At 41.2% G+C, this 16,308-nt stretch overlaps 1 protein-coding gene across 3 annotated transcripts in view; it reads left to right on the top strand.

Moving 5' to 3' along the window:
- The window catches only part of LOC131691281 (tyrosine 3-monooxygenase), a 133,208-nt gene extending 126,899 nt beyond the window's left edge, over window positions 1-6,309 (top strand). For all 3 annotated transcript variants that reach the window (XM_058977564.1, XM_058977561.1, XM_058977562.1), the window contains exon 8: window positions 4,110-6,309. In XM_058977564.1, coding sequence (XP_058833547.1) covers window positions 4,110-4,511 — 402 coding nt within the window. In that variant the 3' untranslated portion in view covers window positions 4,512-6,309. The remainder of the gene's footprint in view (window positions 1-4,109) is intronic.
- The last annotated feature ends 9,999 nt before the right edge of the window (window positions 6,310-16,308 follow it).

Genomic DNA, 16,308 nt, shown 5'->3' on the forward strand with positions numbered 1-16,308 from the left:
TTCAAGCGAGAACATGCCAATAGGGATCTTTAATTTGGAAAAATTGCATGAGTTTTTCATATGTATTGATAGCAGGTGTCCTTACAAGTACACTCATATCATTTTCAAACCAAATTAAATTCAACCAACAAACTGACAGTTGTCCTACTAAATGATGTATCTGCAATTATCTCGTTCGCCTCATTGTTAACCGGGACATCATCCCACACAGCATGATCTGGTACTTTTGCAATCCGCTAGCAGCCTGCCATCCCAAGTTTCATCTGCAAACTATGGTAGATCTGATAAGGCAACCTATTGAGTCGTGCAAGTCGCATGGGTTTGGATGTGTTATTGTCCTAAAAGCAAACAAACTTAAAAATATTTTTTTCAATAGTTTCGGGCCTAAGAATTGAAAAAGGACTAAGATATTAACTCACGGTACTAATCTGCATCAGAATATGCCTTAACCCGCACACCCCTAAAGATCACTATTGTTAAAAAAACAATTTTAAGCGTAAGCCAAACATGAAGCGCCATGTTTGAAAAACGCGAAAAACAACCAAGTCCATTTCAGCCGCCAGAAAATTTATCTAAGTATTGAAATTGCCTTTAAATCGCATTCGCAAATTGCATTTGTTGCTAGGGGCAATTAGTAGAGCACTCTAGTTAGAGTGTGGCCAAGAGGCCATGACGTATTAAAACGAACATGGAATTTGACGTATACACAATAGAAATACGTCAAATTTCATGTTCGTTTGGATACGTCATGGCCTCTTGGCCACACTCTAACTAGAGTGCTCTAGCAATTAGCCCAGGCAAGTTGAGTCAAACGTCAAACTGTTTAAATCGCCTGACCACGTTCGTCCGCATTTTTTTGACCGGGAGTATTGAAATTTCCTTTAAATCGCATTCGCAAATTGCATTTGTTCCTACACGCTACCGAAAAACTACCTAAAATTCAGTACTTTTGACTCAATCTCGTAGTATCGCGCAGGAAGGTAAAATTAGGTAAACCGTGTTGAAAGTAGTTTCCATTTAACTACGGTAAAAATAATAACTCAACCTTGAGTTTAATTTACTTTAAGTTGAATTTACCTAATTTTGAGTATACCCCAAACAATTTAAAAGTACCTTACTGCACGGAAGACTGAGTCGAATCTCTCGTTTTGTTTTTGACAACACTAATAAGTGCGAAAGCGACGCACAGCTCAAAAGTACCTAAATTTAAGTTAAAAGTACTTATTCTGTAAGTTATTTTATGGTTGCGTGTAGGGGCAATTACCTAACACAGGCAGAGATGCAAGATTTGCAGACATGTCTGCAAATTCGCAGACTTTTAATTTTAGCTGAAGATTTTTTCGATGACGTATATATTTGCAGATTTTTTAGTTTAGTTGCAGATATTTGCAGATTTTTTAGTTTAGTTGCAGATATTTGCAGATATTTGCAGATTTTTGAATATAAAGGTTTTTAGTTACACTAGCTTTCCTGACATTTTTTGTTCTTCCCAGTAATTTAAAATTATTATTGCAGACATTTGAAAAAAAGTATCTGGCATCTCTGAGCACAGGCGAGTTGAATCAATCGTCAAACTTTTTAAATCGTCTGACCATGTTCGTCCGCATTATTTTGACAAGGAAGCGTAGGCACCCGATCAGAAACACATAACAGAAATATTTCAAAACTATATCTCGCATTGTTACTTGTTATAAATTTCTGTTATTTTAACAACTAACGAGACCTAATTTATAACACAATATGTTACAAAAATTGAGTTCTATTTAAAATTTGTTATTTCATTCTGATCGGGCAGAGCTCGTTTTTTGACTGTTAAACCACAATCTATGCAAAATGGATTCCACAGTGCGGAATCCGCAGTTCTCTTTCTACAGTTTTTCTAGATGGAACGGCTTCTGTCGGAGGATTTGATGTCTAGGGAGATGATGGCTCGATTCCGAAGAGTTTTTGAACAAACTAGAAGATGACTTTCAAATTCAAGTTAATATAAGCGTCTCAAAGTTGAAAGTTTTCTTCTAGTATTTCCGAAAATCGATTTGCCTTATTTTGGATTTTTAATTCAAAATGGAATCCATTTCTTTGTTTAGGTCTGGTGGTGGTCTCTAATTTGAACGGCGAAGTAAATTTGGTGATAGAAGCACAGATTGAAAAACATAACACTGTGAGGAATTTCCTTCAAAAATATCGATCCGCCAATTTTCCCAGAACGCGAGCTCCACATTTTATGCATGGTCTCAACTACTCATTTGCAATCCCTCAGGCTCGGGAATAATTTTTCACTAGTGGTATATCAATGTAGTATATACAGGTATGGCGAAGATGGCACTTTGGTATTCTTAAGATGAATCTTACATGAGTGGTGTGAGTGATCACAGAATAAATCGACTTGCTTTCGTCATACCGTTCGTTCCGCTCCCATTGAATCGTGTGAACGCTATGACGTCGATCTGTTGTGCTTCTGGATTGTTTACATATTTTTGGTTGCCAACACTAGCAAACCGTGTGTTCTGCCACACCTATATATACCACATTGGTGGTATATGCCCTGTGTACTTGCGTCGGTTCCGACAGCAAGTCATTAACTGACCTTACACTTGTCCGGACATGCCGCAGATTCAGGTGATTCGCATTTAATGCCAAAATATCCTGACTCTTGCGTTGCAGCAGACAAAGCGTTGAGTTGCCGGGAAACTCTAAGCTTGCTCATATGACTCTATTCTACGCTTTTCTAAACTTTCTTCCTTCAACTCCTTGCTCTTCCTTGAGTACTATGGCTCTTAATATTGAAAAATATGTTACACCTTCCAGTCCCTTGCTAATTAAATGTCGTCACAATATAATCGCATATGCGGCCACAGTCCCAACTAAAAATATATTTAAAATGGCCGTTAAAGCGGGTAAATAATTGTTTTCGAGTGTTATGTTCGTTAGTCTGCGATAGAAATGTTTTAATTATTTATGTTTATGCAGATTCATTTTTACACATATTTAGCGTTCGATCTGGACGTCTTTTATCTGTGATGAGAATATTATGCCACAACCCACATCGTCAGAATAAACGGCAGATTTATAAACTCATTACAATCAAGCCTTTTGAATTCCCTGCCAATTATGCTGTATATTTTTCATTCCACCAACTGTTGCATAATTACTGAATTAACAACATTTAATATCCATCAGTTGACTTCAAACCAAGCGATTCAAATCTCACGCTCAGCCGAATTCACTGACCTCTTCAGACACGATTTGCGCATCACCGTATGACCTCCTCGCCCGCGAAACCAACTCATACCCAAGCTGTGTAATAAAGTAGCTCGAACATTGCCAAGATCACTGCGGTGTTCTAATGTTTTGCATACCAATACCTACCAGCTGAAGCGTGTACAAATTTATTATTCAAACAATATTTCGCTCACGCACACCTACGTTCAGGCATCTTACTTCTCCGATGGCTACCATTCCACCGAACCGTTAAAATATTCTAGAGCTTCAACGATTCCAACGACTCTCAGCTTCCAATTGAAAGTGCAAGCTCCCACTTCATTCATCTTCCTCAGTTACACTACATGCAACCACCAGTTATGACATTGAAAAGCCCGATAGATTGTAGCCTCCGCCCAACTTCGCGAGACGAGCCAGTCAGTCTGTGCCACTAGGTTAATCGCGCCTTCTAGCGGGCAGCGGACGCGCGGACGTGGGGGTGTTGTGATTTATGGCGCATGAACATGAACAAACCCAATTGAATCGCATACGTGCCGCACCGCACTGCTCTCGGTGAATGTCGCCGAGCGTTTGGCTACTTGAGGGAAGTTAGAAGTTGGTGTAATCGAGAGGAACATGTTTTTTTTTGTTTCTGGGGCAAAAAGTGCATAACGCTTGACCGATCGTAAAAGTTGTCGGTTTCAATGGTTTTGTAGTTGGTTCTGCCGGGTTTACGTCAAGGTGACTTTATACGGATATTGTAGTCGTGGCATGTGAAGTTTCCTGGTCGAGGACCGTTGTTAAACAAAAAGTTAACATGTCCTTCCATTCCTTTCGATGCGATACTACTGATCGTAGATGCCTACGTGACAACCGAACTAATCCACCTTTCCTTTCTTCTGTTTCAGGTCTACTGGTTTACCGTCGAATTCGGTCTATGCAAGGAGAAGAATGAGGTCAAGGCCTACGGTGCCGGTCTACTGTCCGCTTACGGAGAACTGCTGCATGCCATCAGTGACAAGCCCGAGCACCGCCCATTCGACCCGGCCAGTACCGCTGTCCAGCCGTACCAGGATCAGGAATATCAGCCCATCTACTATGTGGCCGAAAGTTTCGAAGATGCCAAGGAAAAGTTCAGACGCTGGGTCTCGACTATGTCCCGTCCGTTCGAGGTGCGCTTCAACCCACACACCGAGCGTGTGGAAGTGCTCGACTCCGTCGATAAGCTCGAAACCCTCGTATCACAGCTCAACACCGAACTCCTGCATCTGACGAACGCGATCGCCAAGCTGCGACAACCGTTCTGCTAAGTTCCAATTGAAGATAGCTTCCATCAGGCAGGGCGCCTACGGACTCTTGCCCAGATCCGTTAGCGTTCCGAACATCGCTACGATCTAGGACCAAGAACAAGCAACGCCTGAGGGCGTGCTGCATACACACAGCCAACTACGATCGACAATATTCGCAACTGTATTACACCTTACACACCACCACGTGGGTCTGGCTGCAAAACAATTGCAACAGGACAATTAACAGTATTTTGCTATATGCTCACCCATCCTAGGACGCTAGGATGTTTGCACTTCCGAGTCCTACAGTAGAAACATCACAAACCTCGAAGCAGCTAACGTTCATATTTTCCGGAGAATATGAACGCCCCCCGCACAGCAGGAGCAACCCCCGCAAGATCGATCGTTTAGATCCTCGAAGCACTTCCAGGCCAAACTTTTGGAAAACGAACAAAATTTCGCGTTCTGAATGTGTTAAAAAAAACCAGCGAAATTTTTAACCGCGCCAAATTTAGAGTCCTAAGCCCCTGCTGCATCCCACCCCCCGTCCCTGAGCCCCGTTTCAACATGTCCCTATTGTACGTCGTTCATTGTAGAGTAGGAATATTGTTTGTTTAGGAAGCCTATCTTTTATTTAAAGATCCTAACTTAAGTATTATTTACTATTTAAACTAGGGTAAACTTAAATTATTCCACACTTCATTTTTTTGTGCTAGAACGTGTTGCAGCTTCTTCTCTCAGACCGGTTAGGGCACCTTATATACATATACGGCAGGAAACCGAGCCGAGTTTCTTGACTAGTAGGATAGGGATCTGGTTATTATTGAATGCTTCTACTTTCGCAAAAGAGTGACTGCTTTTGTGACAAAACACGACCGGGAAAGATGATTAGTGATCAGATTCGTTACTTTCCTACCAAAGAGCGATTCGGATGTAGGCTTCCCCAGACAGACTAGGCAGAAAGGTTGCGCGCTTTGATATTGGGGAAAAATTAAGACAAAAAGCCAGCCTGCGACCAACATTCCTCGAATGTCGTTTATTTCACGTTTTTTTTATTATTTTTTATTATGTGAAAAACATATATTTATATTTATACAATTATGCACCCGCGTAAGCAAGCAATTACCAAGACGAAAGTGTAATGTACATTTTAGAAAAAAAAATCACTGATTAAAATTCACCCTTACAAAAAAACCTATAAATTGCTATCTCTCTATCAGAGTTTTAAACAAAAAACTGCAATCACATAGTAGGTGTCTAAGCTACTAAGCGTTAAAAAGCAACATTCTACATAGAAGCAACAAACGTATGTGTCTGCGATATTGTGTAAGATTTTAAGATGAGCGTTATTTTATCCTGACGATTGATTGTAAGTACGCCAGCAAGCAAACAAAGCGAATGCCGATTTATGATGATGAGAAAACTAACTAATGAATGAGTCAAATAATCAGTATAGAGAAAAAATGATAACGCAAAGTTTTGTTTTCGTAAATATTTCCATTTCCCTCCATCTGTGTAACACAAAAACAAACAAAAAAAGCTGTGAGACCGTTTCGGATGATCTCCGCTTTTCTTCCGTCGTTGAAGAAAGCACAAAAAACTGCAAATACACCACTTTCATGTTGCTAAATTTTTCTGCCAATTTTATGTTTCGATACTCACTAGTTGTTCAAATAATATAAACGAAAATATGTAAAGTAAAGATAATCAGTGAAATGTTCCACAGGTGAAGCTTGAATGAGTCAAAGTATTTACGCTGATTGTTGAGCCATTGTACGAAAGATATTTTGAGTAATATAGAAGCAAAAAGTAGAATGAATGTTATGCTCAATTCAATAAATCACATCCGAAAATCAAAGGCTCTATGGAATGATGCTGATTTATGGTAACGTATGCCCTGAATTGCATGACAACCCGATCAGAATAAAATAACAAAATTATTACGGAATGTGTTATGGTGGGTGAATGGAGCACAGTGAGTCTAGTTATGTAAGGTATGCAAACTAGGCTCGATGGAACTGTTCAAGTCAGCCTTGGATATCACATATATTTCCCTTCAGAGAGTTGATATACGAGCTTGTAGAACTCCCTGGGTGTCTCATATATGAGTTCCAACGAATATTGACGATTCGATGAAAGAGATCTCTTCTATGAGACGGTCGACTGGCGGCCTCGAAATGCCAGAAGAGATGAGCAGCGGTAAGCTAGTGTTGCTAGATGGAATAAGACACTTACTAGAGTAGAATGGAGTTAAATAGGTATGGGGGTATAATAGATTTAAGGCACTATCTTTGTTATGTTATTGCAGAGGTTGCTCATCTTGTGCGAATTAGATATACGGTAGAGAATATTGTTGACGGCTTTCATTCCGGCTGTTGCCGTGAATCAGATGTATTAGTTTCGGCGTTGTTTATGTTTTCGCGGGTCGTTCTGCGAAAACGCATTGTCTTTCGTCCTCGGTACTTACTTACCTAACCGTTCAGGCTAGAGCCTTGTTGTCTCTTGCTGTATGCAGAAGCCGTCTCCACTCCACTCTGTCCATTGCTGCTTGTCGCCAGCATTGCAGTCTTCGAAGGGTCCGCAGGTGGTCCTCCATCTGTTGTTCCTGTAGAGTCGCCCTAAAGAACCATCTGCACCGGGTCGTCGTCCGACATTCTTACGACGTGTCCAGCCCACCGCAAACGTCCTATTTTTGCGGTATGCAAAATCTTCCAGCAGCTGATGCAACTCATGGTTCATTCGCCTGCGCCACGTTCCGTCTTGCATCTGCACGCCACCATAGATGGTACGCAACACCTTTCGTTAGAAAACTCCAAGGGCGCGTTGGTCCTCCACGAACATAGTCCAGGTCTCGTTACCGTAGAGGACCACCGGTCTAATCAGCGTATTGTAGACAATCAACTTCGTGCGGCGGCGAATTTTGTTCGACCGGAGCGTCCCCCGGAGTCCAAAGTAGGCACAAGCCCCGCCAAGATCCGTCTCTGAATTTCTCTGCTGGTATCATTGTCGGCTGTTACCAGTGAAACCAAATACACGAGTTCGTGGACCATCTCGATTTCGTCACCGTCAATCCGAACTCGGGATAGAAGGTTCACAATGTCGTCTCTAGAACGTCTTCCTCGCTTGTATTTTGTCTTCGAACGTTGATAGCAAGTCCAATCCTGTTGGCTTCAACCTTCAGTCCGACATCGCCTCAAAGTTCCGCGCCATTATGTCAATGTCGTCGGCGAAGCCAAGAAGCTGGACGGACTTCCTGAAGATCGTGCCACTCGTGTCTATCCCCGCTCCCCTTATTACACATACTAACGCAACGTTGAACAGCAGGCACGATACACCATCACCTTGCCGTAACCCTCTTCGAGATTCAAAGGGACTCGAGAGTGTCCCTGATAGGTACTCGAACAACGCACATCACCCGATCCATCGTCGCTTTGACTAATCGTGTTAGCTTATCCGGAAAACCGTACTCGTGCATTATCTGCCATAACTGATCTCGATCGATTGTGTCATATGCCGATTTGAAATCGATGAACAAATGATGTGTGGGCACGTTGTATTCGCGGCACTTCTGCGGAACCTGCCGAACCGCGAATATTTGGTCCGTGGTGGCGTGGAAACCCACGAATCCCGCTTGGTAGTGCCCCAGGAACTCCCTTGCCATTGGTGACAATCGGCGGCAAAGAATTTGAGAAAGGACCTTGTAGGCGGCGCTAACTAGTGTGATCGCGCGGCAGTTGCAGCAATCCAACTTGTCACCCCTTTTGTAGATTGGACTTGGCGATTACCCAGTGCAGTGCTCTAGCCAGTATTTCACCACCGTATTTTAATAGCTCGCTAGGTAGTTGATCTATATATCTATATCCGTGCTGCCCGTGCTGCATTCTTCTCCTCTTTTATCTGCTTACATTCGTCATCGAACCAGTTCGGAATCGCTGTACCTAGTGCCGCTATAGCAGTACTTCCTATGGCGGAACGGATCTCCCTCCAGCCTTCAATAGTAGCTGCGCCCAGCTGTTCTTCCGTGGGTGGTGCTGCTTCCAGCCGCTGTGCGTAGTCTTGGGCAACCCCGGCGTTCCGAAGTTGCACGATGTTGGGCCTCGGCGTCTGACTACGACGAGTGTTGTAAACCGTCGAGAGTTTTGAGCGCATGCATATTGCAACTAGGCAATGGTCCGAATCTATGTTCGCACTGCGGTAGGTACGAACTTTAATGATATCAGAGAAGAATCGCCCGTCGATTAGAACGTGATCCATTTGGTTTTCCGTCCGATGGTTATGTGATCTCCAGGAGGCTTTGTGCATATCTTTGCGGGGGAAGAAGGTATTTCGGACTACCATGCCACGGGAGGCTGCGAAGTTCACGCATCGTTGGCCGTTGTCGTTCGATACGGTGTGCAACCTGTTTGGCCCGATTACCGGTCCAAATATTTCCTCCTGTCCTACCTGAGCGTTCATATCACCGTGGACGATTTTTACGTCCCGTTGCGAACAGCCGTCGTAGCTCGCATAGAACGCTTCCTTCTCGTCGTCGGTGTAGTGTATAAGATATTGTTGGAAGAGAAATAATTTATCTAAAACCGATAATTTTAAGAAGTATCATTCCAATATTAGAATATGTGAGCAAAAAGTATACATTCCACCTTAATGAATCGGTATATCGGTACGAATGTGAATGCAACAGGATAAGAACATTCAAGCAGTCTCATTGATGTGTAAGTTTCACTATATATGCCTTGTGAGAAGAAGAGGGATTGACTGGTTGACAAAATACAAGAGCAATGAGTACAGCTGTGTGCATTTCAGCGTGTCATGCAGTGACTACAGACATCGAACACACGTAAGCGAGTGTGTTGATATATTTTGCGGCAAGGAAACCGACGGAAGTGCGAATACGATTCAGTCTGTTGAGAACTATTGATAGGTAAAAACGCTTTGAAGCGGAAAATACTTCGACCATGGATACGACAGTCGGGTCTCCCTTCGTGTGGGCAGTGTACGTTGATGATGCTGTAGTTGAAGAACCGGCCTTTAATCCTCAACTTACACATACTTGCGTTGATCGGAGTCCATCTCATCACGCGTTGACGCATCCTACCCAGCACTACAAAGCCGGTTCCCAGCTCGTTGGTGGTGCCACAGCTCTGTTGCGATGCCCGCTTTTCCATACCTATTGTCCTGTCAAGCAAAGTTCCTGCAGTGCTACGAATTCAAAGTTGCGTGGTTGGAATTCGTCGTAGATTATCCTGTCGAAAGCTGGAAAGCAGAGTTACCTACAGTTCCATGTTCCGAGTTTCCAATCGTAGTCCTTATTTTGTCGCGTTGGTCTCTGCCCATTGTTCCGATTCGCATTTTCTTCTGCATTGTTCGTAACGGTTAGTTTTCCAGTGTGGCTTGTTGGACCTTCCCAACCCCCTGTCTCGCTGGTGGACCATCGTGTCAGCTCTGTTTAGAGTCCCACGCTAACACGAAGACGATACATCAGCCGCCCCTAACATGGAGAACAGATGCTGTTTTGAACAGCCCCTAACATGGAGAACAGACACTCGGATGGATTCACCCTCGAAAAGAGGACCACCCCTTCCCTGTCAGCATACGACCATGGTCCCACCGGGGTTGGTTACCCGATCTTTCCTATGGTTACTCGTATTCCAGCTGGCACCGCGGGGAGGTAGGGATAGGAATTACAGGACAAGAGGCTAAGTACCACTGTGGCGAACCTCAGGGTCTATATTACGCATTGCCCAGTCATTTACCAACCACTTTTGTCCTCCGTACAATACATTTAATCAATTTAAAAAATGTCAAGGGGATTTTTTCTTACGTAAAAATTAATGCTGAGCACGAGTTTTGTGTTATTTTTTTCGATATTTTTGTATTTGAAAAAATGCGAACATCAACATGAAACATACGCTTAAGGGCACGATAGGTCAGCCGTTTGGGGGCGCTATAGGTCACTACTGATCGTTTCACAGCTAAGCAATCGCATGAGTCGAAATGAACAACTTCAATTACACACTCTGGAGACGACGAGAACTTCGAAGAAGTCATTCGCAAGTGCAAAACCAGACACAGCTTTCGAAAAAGCATGTTTTTTAACATTTCCTTTCGCGGTTTCATGATTTTTCACATCATTTGCCACTTCTCATTTTTTTACCAGAATGACGTCAATGAAATGTTCAAATAATCTGCAGTATTAATACTCTTCAAATAAAAGCTAAACCGGTGATTTTCTAGTCGTGTACATTGTTTAATTTAACCTCGAATAAAGTGACCTACAGTACCCCCAGATTTCAAAAAAAAACATCGAAAAAAGTACCTTCACCTTGTAGGATTTAGCTTGAAAAATTTTGGGCCAAGCATAAATCCATTTTTGTCAAAATGTTGCCAGATGTATAACTGTTTCCAACAAGTGCTTGCTTGTCAAAATCAGTGTAAAAATACCACCGCGCAATCTCTCCAAAGAAAACTGACCTACTTGACCCCACTCTACTCTACCATTGAAATGAAATCTGTAACTAGCACTAACAAACATCTAATTTCAGGGACCGTACGAGATGGCGCTGGGCCTGTGGCCTTCGACTGGCAGGGTCCATGCTGATTGGTTCGGAAGTCTTCTTGGCTGGTTGGTAGATATGTGCTCCTATTTGCAAGTTGATAGATCAATTCGCTCGGGTGGGGGACATGTTGATCCAGTTAGTTGTCGACTCTTTTGACCTTGGGTATGAGGAAAGTACAGGAAAGGAATGCAGGACTGGCACCTAAGAGATAGCTAATCATTCAGGACTTATTCTTATGATTACTTAACTCCACCAAGCACACCGACCCTCAGAAATGGTAAGCAGCCCTTTCGGGGGTTTGGTCTGTTCGAGTCGAACCAGGCAAACATTCGGTTCGAGCAAAATTTATGGGGAATGTGAAACTCCAAAATACCTTCACTCGTCTTGTGAAACCCTAAAATATCTTCACTCGTCTAGCCACTCAGCATAATGATAAAAAGGAAAAAACATTGTCGGATTCTTACTGCAGCTCTTTCTCCAGCAAGCCTGGAACGACAGTCTCTGAGCCGCCAAAACGCTCATGGGAAGCCATGTGCGCGGTCATAGGTGTGGCTAAAAAGCACTGCACACACTGTCAAGTGCAACGGTGAAACGGTAGGTGTACAGTTAATGCACATAGGTTGCAGAAATAGGTTGATGAGGCAGTCCGATTGCACACTGATAAATAACAATAGCAATAATAAAAATTATTACAGAATGTGTTATTTTGTAATGACGATTTTTAACTCTAGTCTCGATAGAAAAAATAACAAAAAATGTAATATAGATTCCTCCAGTATGAAACCAAAATGTAATAACCTGCATGTCGAAATCCAAGATAGCGAAATTCGCTATAACCCAATCAATATGGGTATTTTCGGAATGGTCTTGACGAGTAGGTGCATGAAATTCATGTTTGACGCCGTTTTGAAATACAAGATGGGGACTTCCGGCTTAAAGAAATTCTCTACAATAATATTGACGAGTAGGACACAAATGTTGACATTGGAGGTCATTTTGAAATTCTAGATGGCGATATTTTTAGGTGTTCATCCAGAAAAGTGCGGTGAGATTGAGGGTGAGAAAAGGCAGACAAGGACATGGTGTGAGTTGGGGGTTTGAATTGATTCAAATTAAATACATTGCTAAAATTCAAGTAAATTCAACTGTCTAATTAAAACTATTTGAACTAAAATTTCAACTTCCAAAAATACCCATATTGGTTGGGTTATGGCGAATTTTGCTAAACCGGAAGTCGCCATCTTAGATTTCAAAATGGCGTCAAAAATCAATTTCTGACCAATTTCAAGACCATTCCGAAAACACCCATATTGATTGGGTATAGAGAATTTCGTTAAGCCTGAAGTTGCCATCTATCTTGGATTTCAAAATGGCGTCAAACATAAATTCCGCTAAGCCGGCAATCGCCATCTTGGATTTTGAAATGGCGTTAAAAATTAATTTCTGGCACCTACTCGTCAAGATCATTCCGAAAATACCCATATTTAATAGGTTATATCGAATTTCGCTAAACCGGAAGTCGCCATCTTGGATTTCAAAATGGCATCAAAAATCAATTTCTTGCACCTACTCTTCAAGAAACTTTCCGAGAATACCCATAATGAATGGGTTAAAGCGAATTTCGCTAAACCGGAAGTCGCCATTTCGGATTTCAAAATGGCGTCGGAAATCAATTTCTTGCACCTACTTCCGAAAATACTTATATTTTTGAGGTGCGGGCCATAGGGAGTCTTCCAGATCCGTCTCTTTCATCTTTCTGAGAATCTTTTGCATTCAAAGGGACCATTTTTTTGCAAAAACTGTGTTAACCCCTTGCGACGCAGTGGGACGTATACGTCCCATCTACGTCCTACCTAAGTTTTTATTGGATTTTTAGTTTATGTTGACATCTAAATACGAATTCTTGCTTTTATTCAACTCTTAGGGATGTAACGAGTACAACTAGTGCAAAAAATTATGTGAATTTGCTATTTACTTATTAGTTATAAATAATTAAAACTCGAAAATCTAGTTCTTTACAATAAACTCGGCTGTGCAGGGGCGGCGAAACACTTTACGCCCGAGTGGGTATAAAGCATAGGGTGAGGGGTCCATTAGTAAGGATTTTTTTCCCTTTTCGCAATGCACACACTTACATTACATTCACATTAAGTCACGTACGTTTATGCAAATGGAATTGTGGTACATCGATGTTCTTCAAATGTGTGTAGTGCAAAATACATGCGTTGCATATCAAAATTGTTTGAAATGGTTCAAAATTTCGAGTGGGTAATTACCCACTCGGTTATTTTCGAGTGGGTAGTACTACCCATACTACCCACGCATTCCGTCGACCTTGCGGCTGTGTCTGTACTAAACATCCTAGAGATCCAAAAATTTGTGTGAAAGTATCTCAAACATTGAATTAAATACAGTGAAGACCCGTTTTATCAGCCCCTTGGTGAATTTTAGGTGATAAAATCGGGACACACATTTTTCGTTCTTTTCAAAAATCCGAAGCTCTTAAAATATTCTTCTTTAGTCCCTCGATATAGCCTCATAGCCTTTCCTGATTGCTTAACTTAAACTTCCTTAAGGGGGTCTGACAGTGCAAAATTAAAAAAAAATTTAGAAAAATTGTTTGCATATGCAATATTTCGGATCTCTAAGATAAGAAAAATATGCTCGAGAAAGGATTTACTCGAATTCAATTTGGTTCGTCTGCTAGAGCCCATCAAACTATCAACTATCAATTTTCATATGAAGCTGATAAAATCAGGGGTACATAAAATCGGGAGCAGATAAAATCGAATGCTGATTAAATCGGGTCTTCACTGTAATAGATTTTTTGCAGAACTTTTTGTAGGCCAGTTTTTCCAAAAAAATTACCAAAATATGTCAAAATTATTATGCATGTTGGATTTATTATGCATGTTGGTCTATAAAAGATTCTGAGAGACAGGAATAACTTCTCAACTAGCATAAAAGTAGATTATGTGGTTTTTGAGGTCGCTGATTACGATTCTGATAACAGAATTTGAAAATTCAAAATATCGGCTACACAATGGCAGCCATTTTTTTACGAAATTTTCGAATTTTTATAATGAGCATAAAACTCGATTTACGAGAGTTTTTGGGTAGTTGATTACGATTCTGATGTCAAATTTCGAAAATTCAAAATGGCAACTACAAAATGGCAACCATTTTTTACGAAATTGGCAAATTTTATTACAGTCAGTATAAAACTCGAGTTTTTGGGTCACACGTATGGCGACTGTGTGACCCAAAAAACTAGTCACACAGTCGCCATACTGAATCCGCCATTTTGAATTTTGCAATTTAGACGTCAAAATCAGCGGCCCCGAAAACACCCTTGTAATACGTTTTAGGTCAATATAAAAAAAACCTGTTTTAATTCACCTAGTGGTGCAATTGTGCCTTTCTCATTTGTTCAAACTACGATTCCATGGCTGGTTATGTTCAATACAACGGTGAAAATGAATATTACATATTCAGTACGATTTGCACATTCATACAATTGATCGACAGCCACGATCTTGAGATACTATGTGTCGACACTGAAACATAGCTTGAAACCAGCGACGGATCAAGGAAGAGGATCCGGGGGGTCCTGATTCAGCCGAAAATTTTCAACTTGTTAAGAAATTTTAAACTAGTTTCAATTTTAAAGTAGCAACCCCTCATTGCATACTCCTACCGATGTCTAAATAAGTCAAAAAAATCGCGGGCGGGATTAGGTTGACGATTTTTAAAGTGATTGCATAACCTTTCTATATGAGAAAGGCAAAAAGGTGCCAATGTCCAAAAAAGTCAATTTTAGTCAAAATTTTTTTTCGAGATTTCATCAAATTTCAACGTTTCGTGCATTTTAAAGTCATTTGGCATCAAAAATGCAAATTCTATTTTGAAATTTTCCCTTACTCCCCCCTTTGAGAATTGTTCATTTCAGTTTATATGGGAATTTGCTGTGTGGACGCACTCTTCAACCCGTAACTCTGGAACCGGAAGTCCAATCAATAAAAAAATTCAATAGCAGCCGATGGGAAGGTTGTACCTTTCATTTAAGTTAGTGCAAATCGGTCCAGCCATCTCTGAGAAACTGAGGTGACATTTTTTTCCACATACACACATACATACAAACACACAGACATCTTCCGATCTCGACGAGCTGAGTCGAATGGTATATGACTTGGGATGACGATTTTTAGGGTGATTGCATAACCTTTCTATATGAGAAAGGCAAAATAACTTTTGTTTATGGATAGATGTAATATCTATACGGATAGTGAAAGCTCTTTTCACGCTCTATCGAGAAATATAATCATTCGGGAAAGAAATTGAAAATCACCCTAAATAATGCAAAGTATTTAAAATTTAGAAAATTTACTTGGTATGCTCGAAAACACAATATCATCCACAACTTCCACCAAACAAATCAAGAACACAAGAAGAAGTGCTATGTGTCTAATAGAAATTTGGAGAAAAAGGGATACCGCCAACTTACCCCAACCGCCTACTAGCCCCGGGCTCCACTACGGCTTAAAAGCCAACTGTCAAAATTCTCTTTGAAAGGAAATTCCGGACAAACCGTTACTCGCCAATCACAGATGTTGGTAGTAAGTAAAACATAAAAGTTTTCTCTTTCATTAACTGCTATGAACTGTGTTTAGTCAATAACGTTTTGGTCCGGGATTTCTTTTCAAAGAGAATTTTGACAGTTGGCTTTTAAGCTGTTTGTTGAGAAATCATCGCCAGTTCGCGAGCATGTCATAAATTATTTTGTTCACATCGTGATGAGTTTGAGGAGCTCCAACCCAAAAACATCTGTTGTTTTCATTAGCAAGTCTAATATGTTATTTCAGTTAGTTCATTTAAGAGAGAATCTAATAATGCAAAACATTACAATCCATCATTGACTTCCTTTGCAATCCTTCCCACCAACTCGCATGAACCTCAAACTGTTGTTTTTAATCGTGTAAAGCAAGCTACATAATAGCTACTGCACATACCTCTTTCAAACAATGAGCAAACAGCAATAATTTGAGCAAAAATGTTTGAATTCTATAAAACGGATTTGATTATCCAAAGAAATCATCAACCGTCATTTCAAACACCAATTTACCACCTCCTTGAACCGAACACCGCTAGATGTCTCTGGATACCACCAAACCGAGGGGTGACTAAAAACCGACTCTTCCATTACGAACGGCATCACTGCCAGCAGCTGTCACCACCTTCATGTTTGATTTGGCTGTCAAAAA

Source organism: Topomyia yanbarensis, chromosome 3, assembly GCF_030247195.1.
Source record: "Topomyia yanbarensis strain Yona2022 chromosome 3, ASM3024719v1, whole genome shotgun sequence".
Classification (NCBI taxonomy): domain Eukaryota; kingdom Metazoa; phylum Arthropoda; class Insecta; order Diptera; family Culicidae; genus Topomyia; species Topomyia yanbarensis.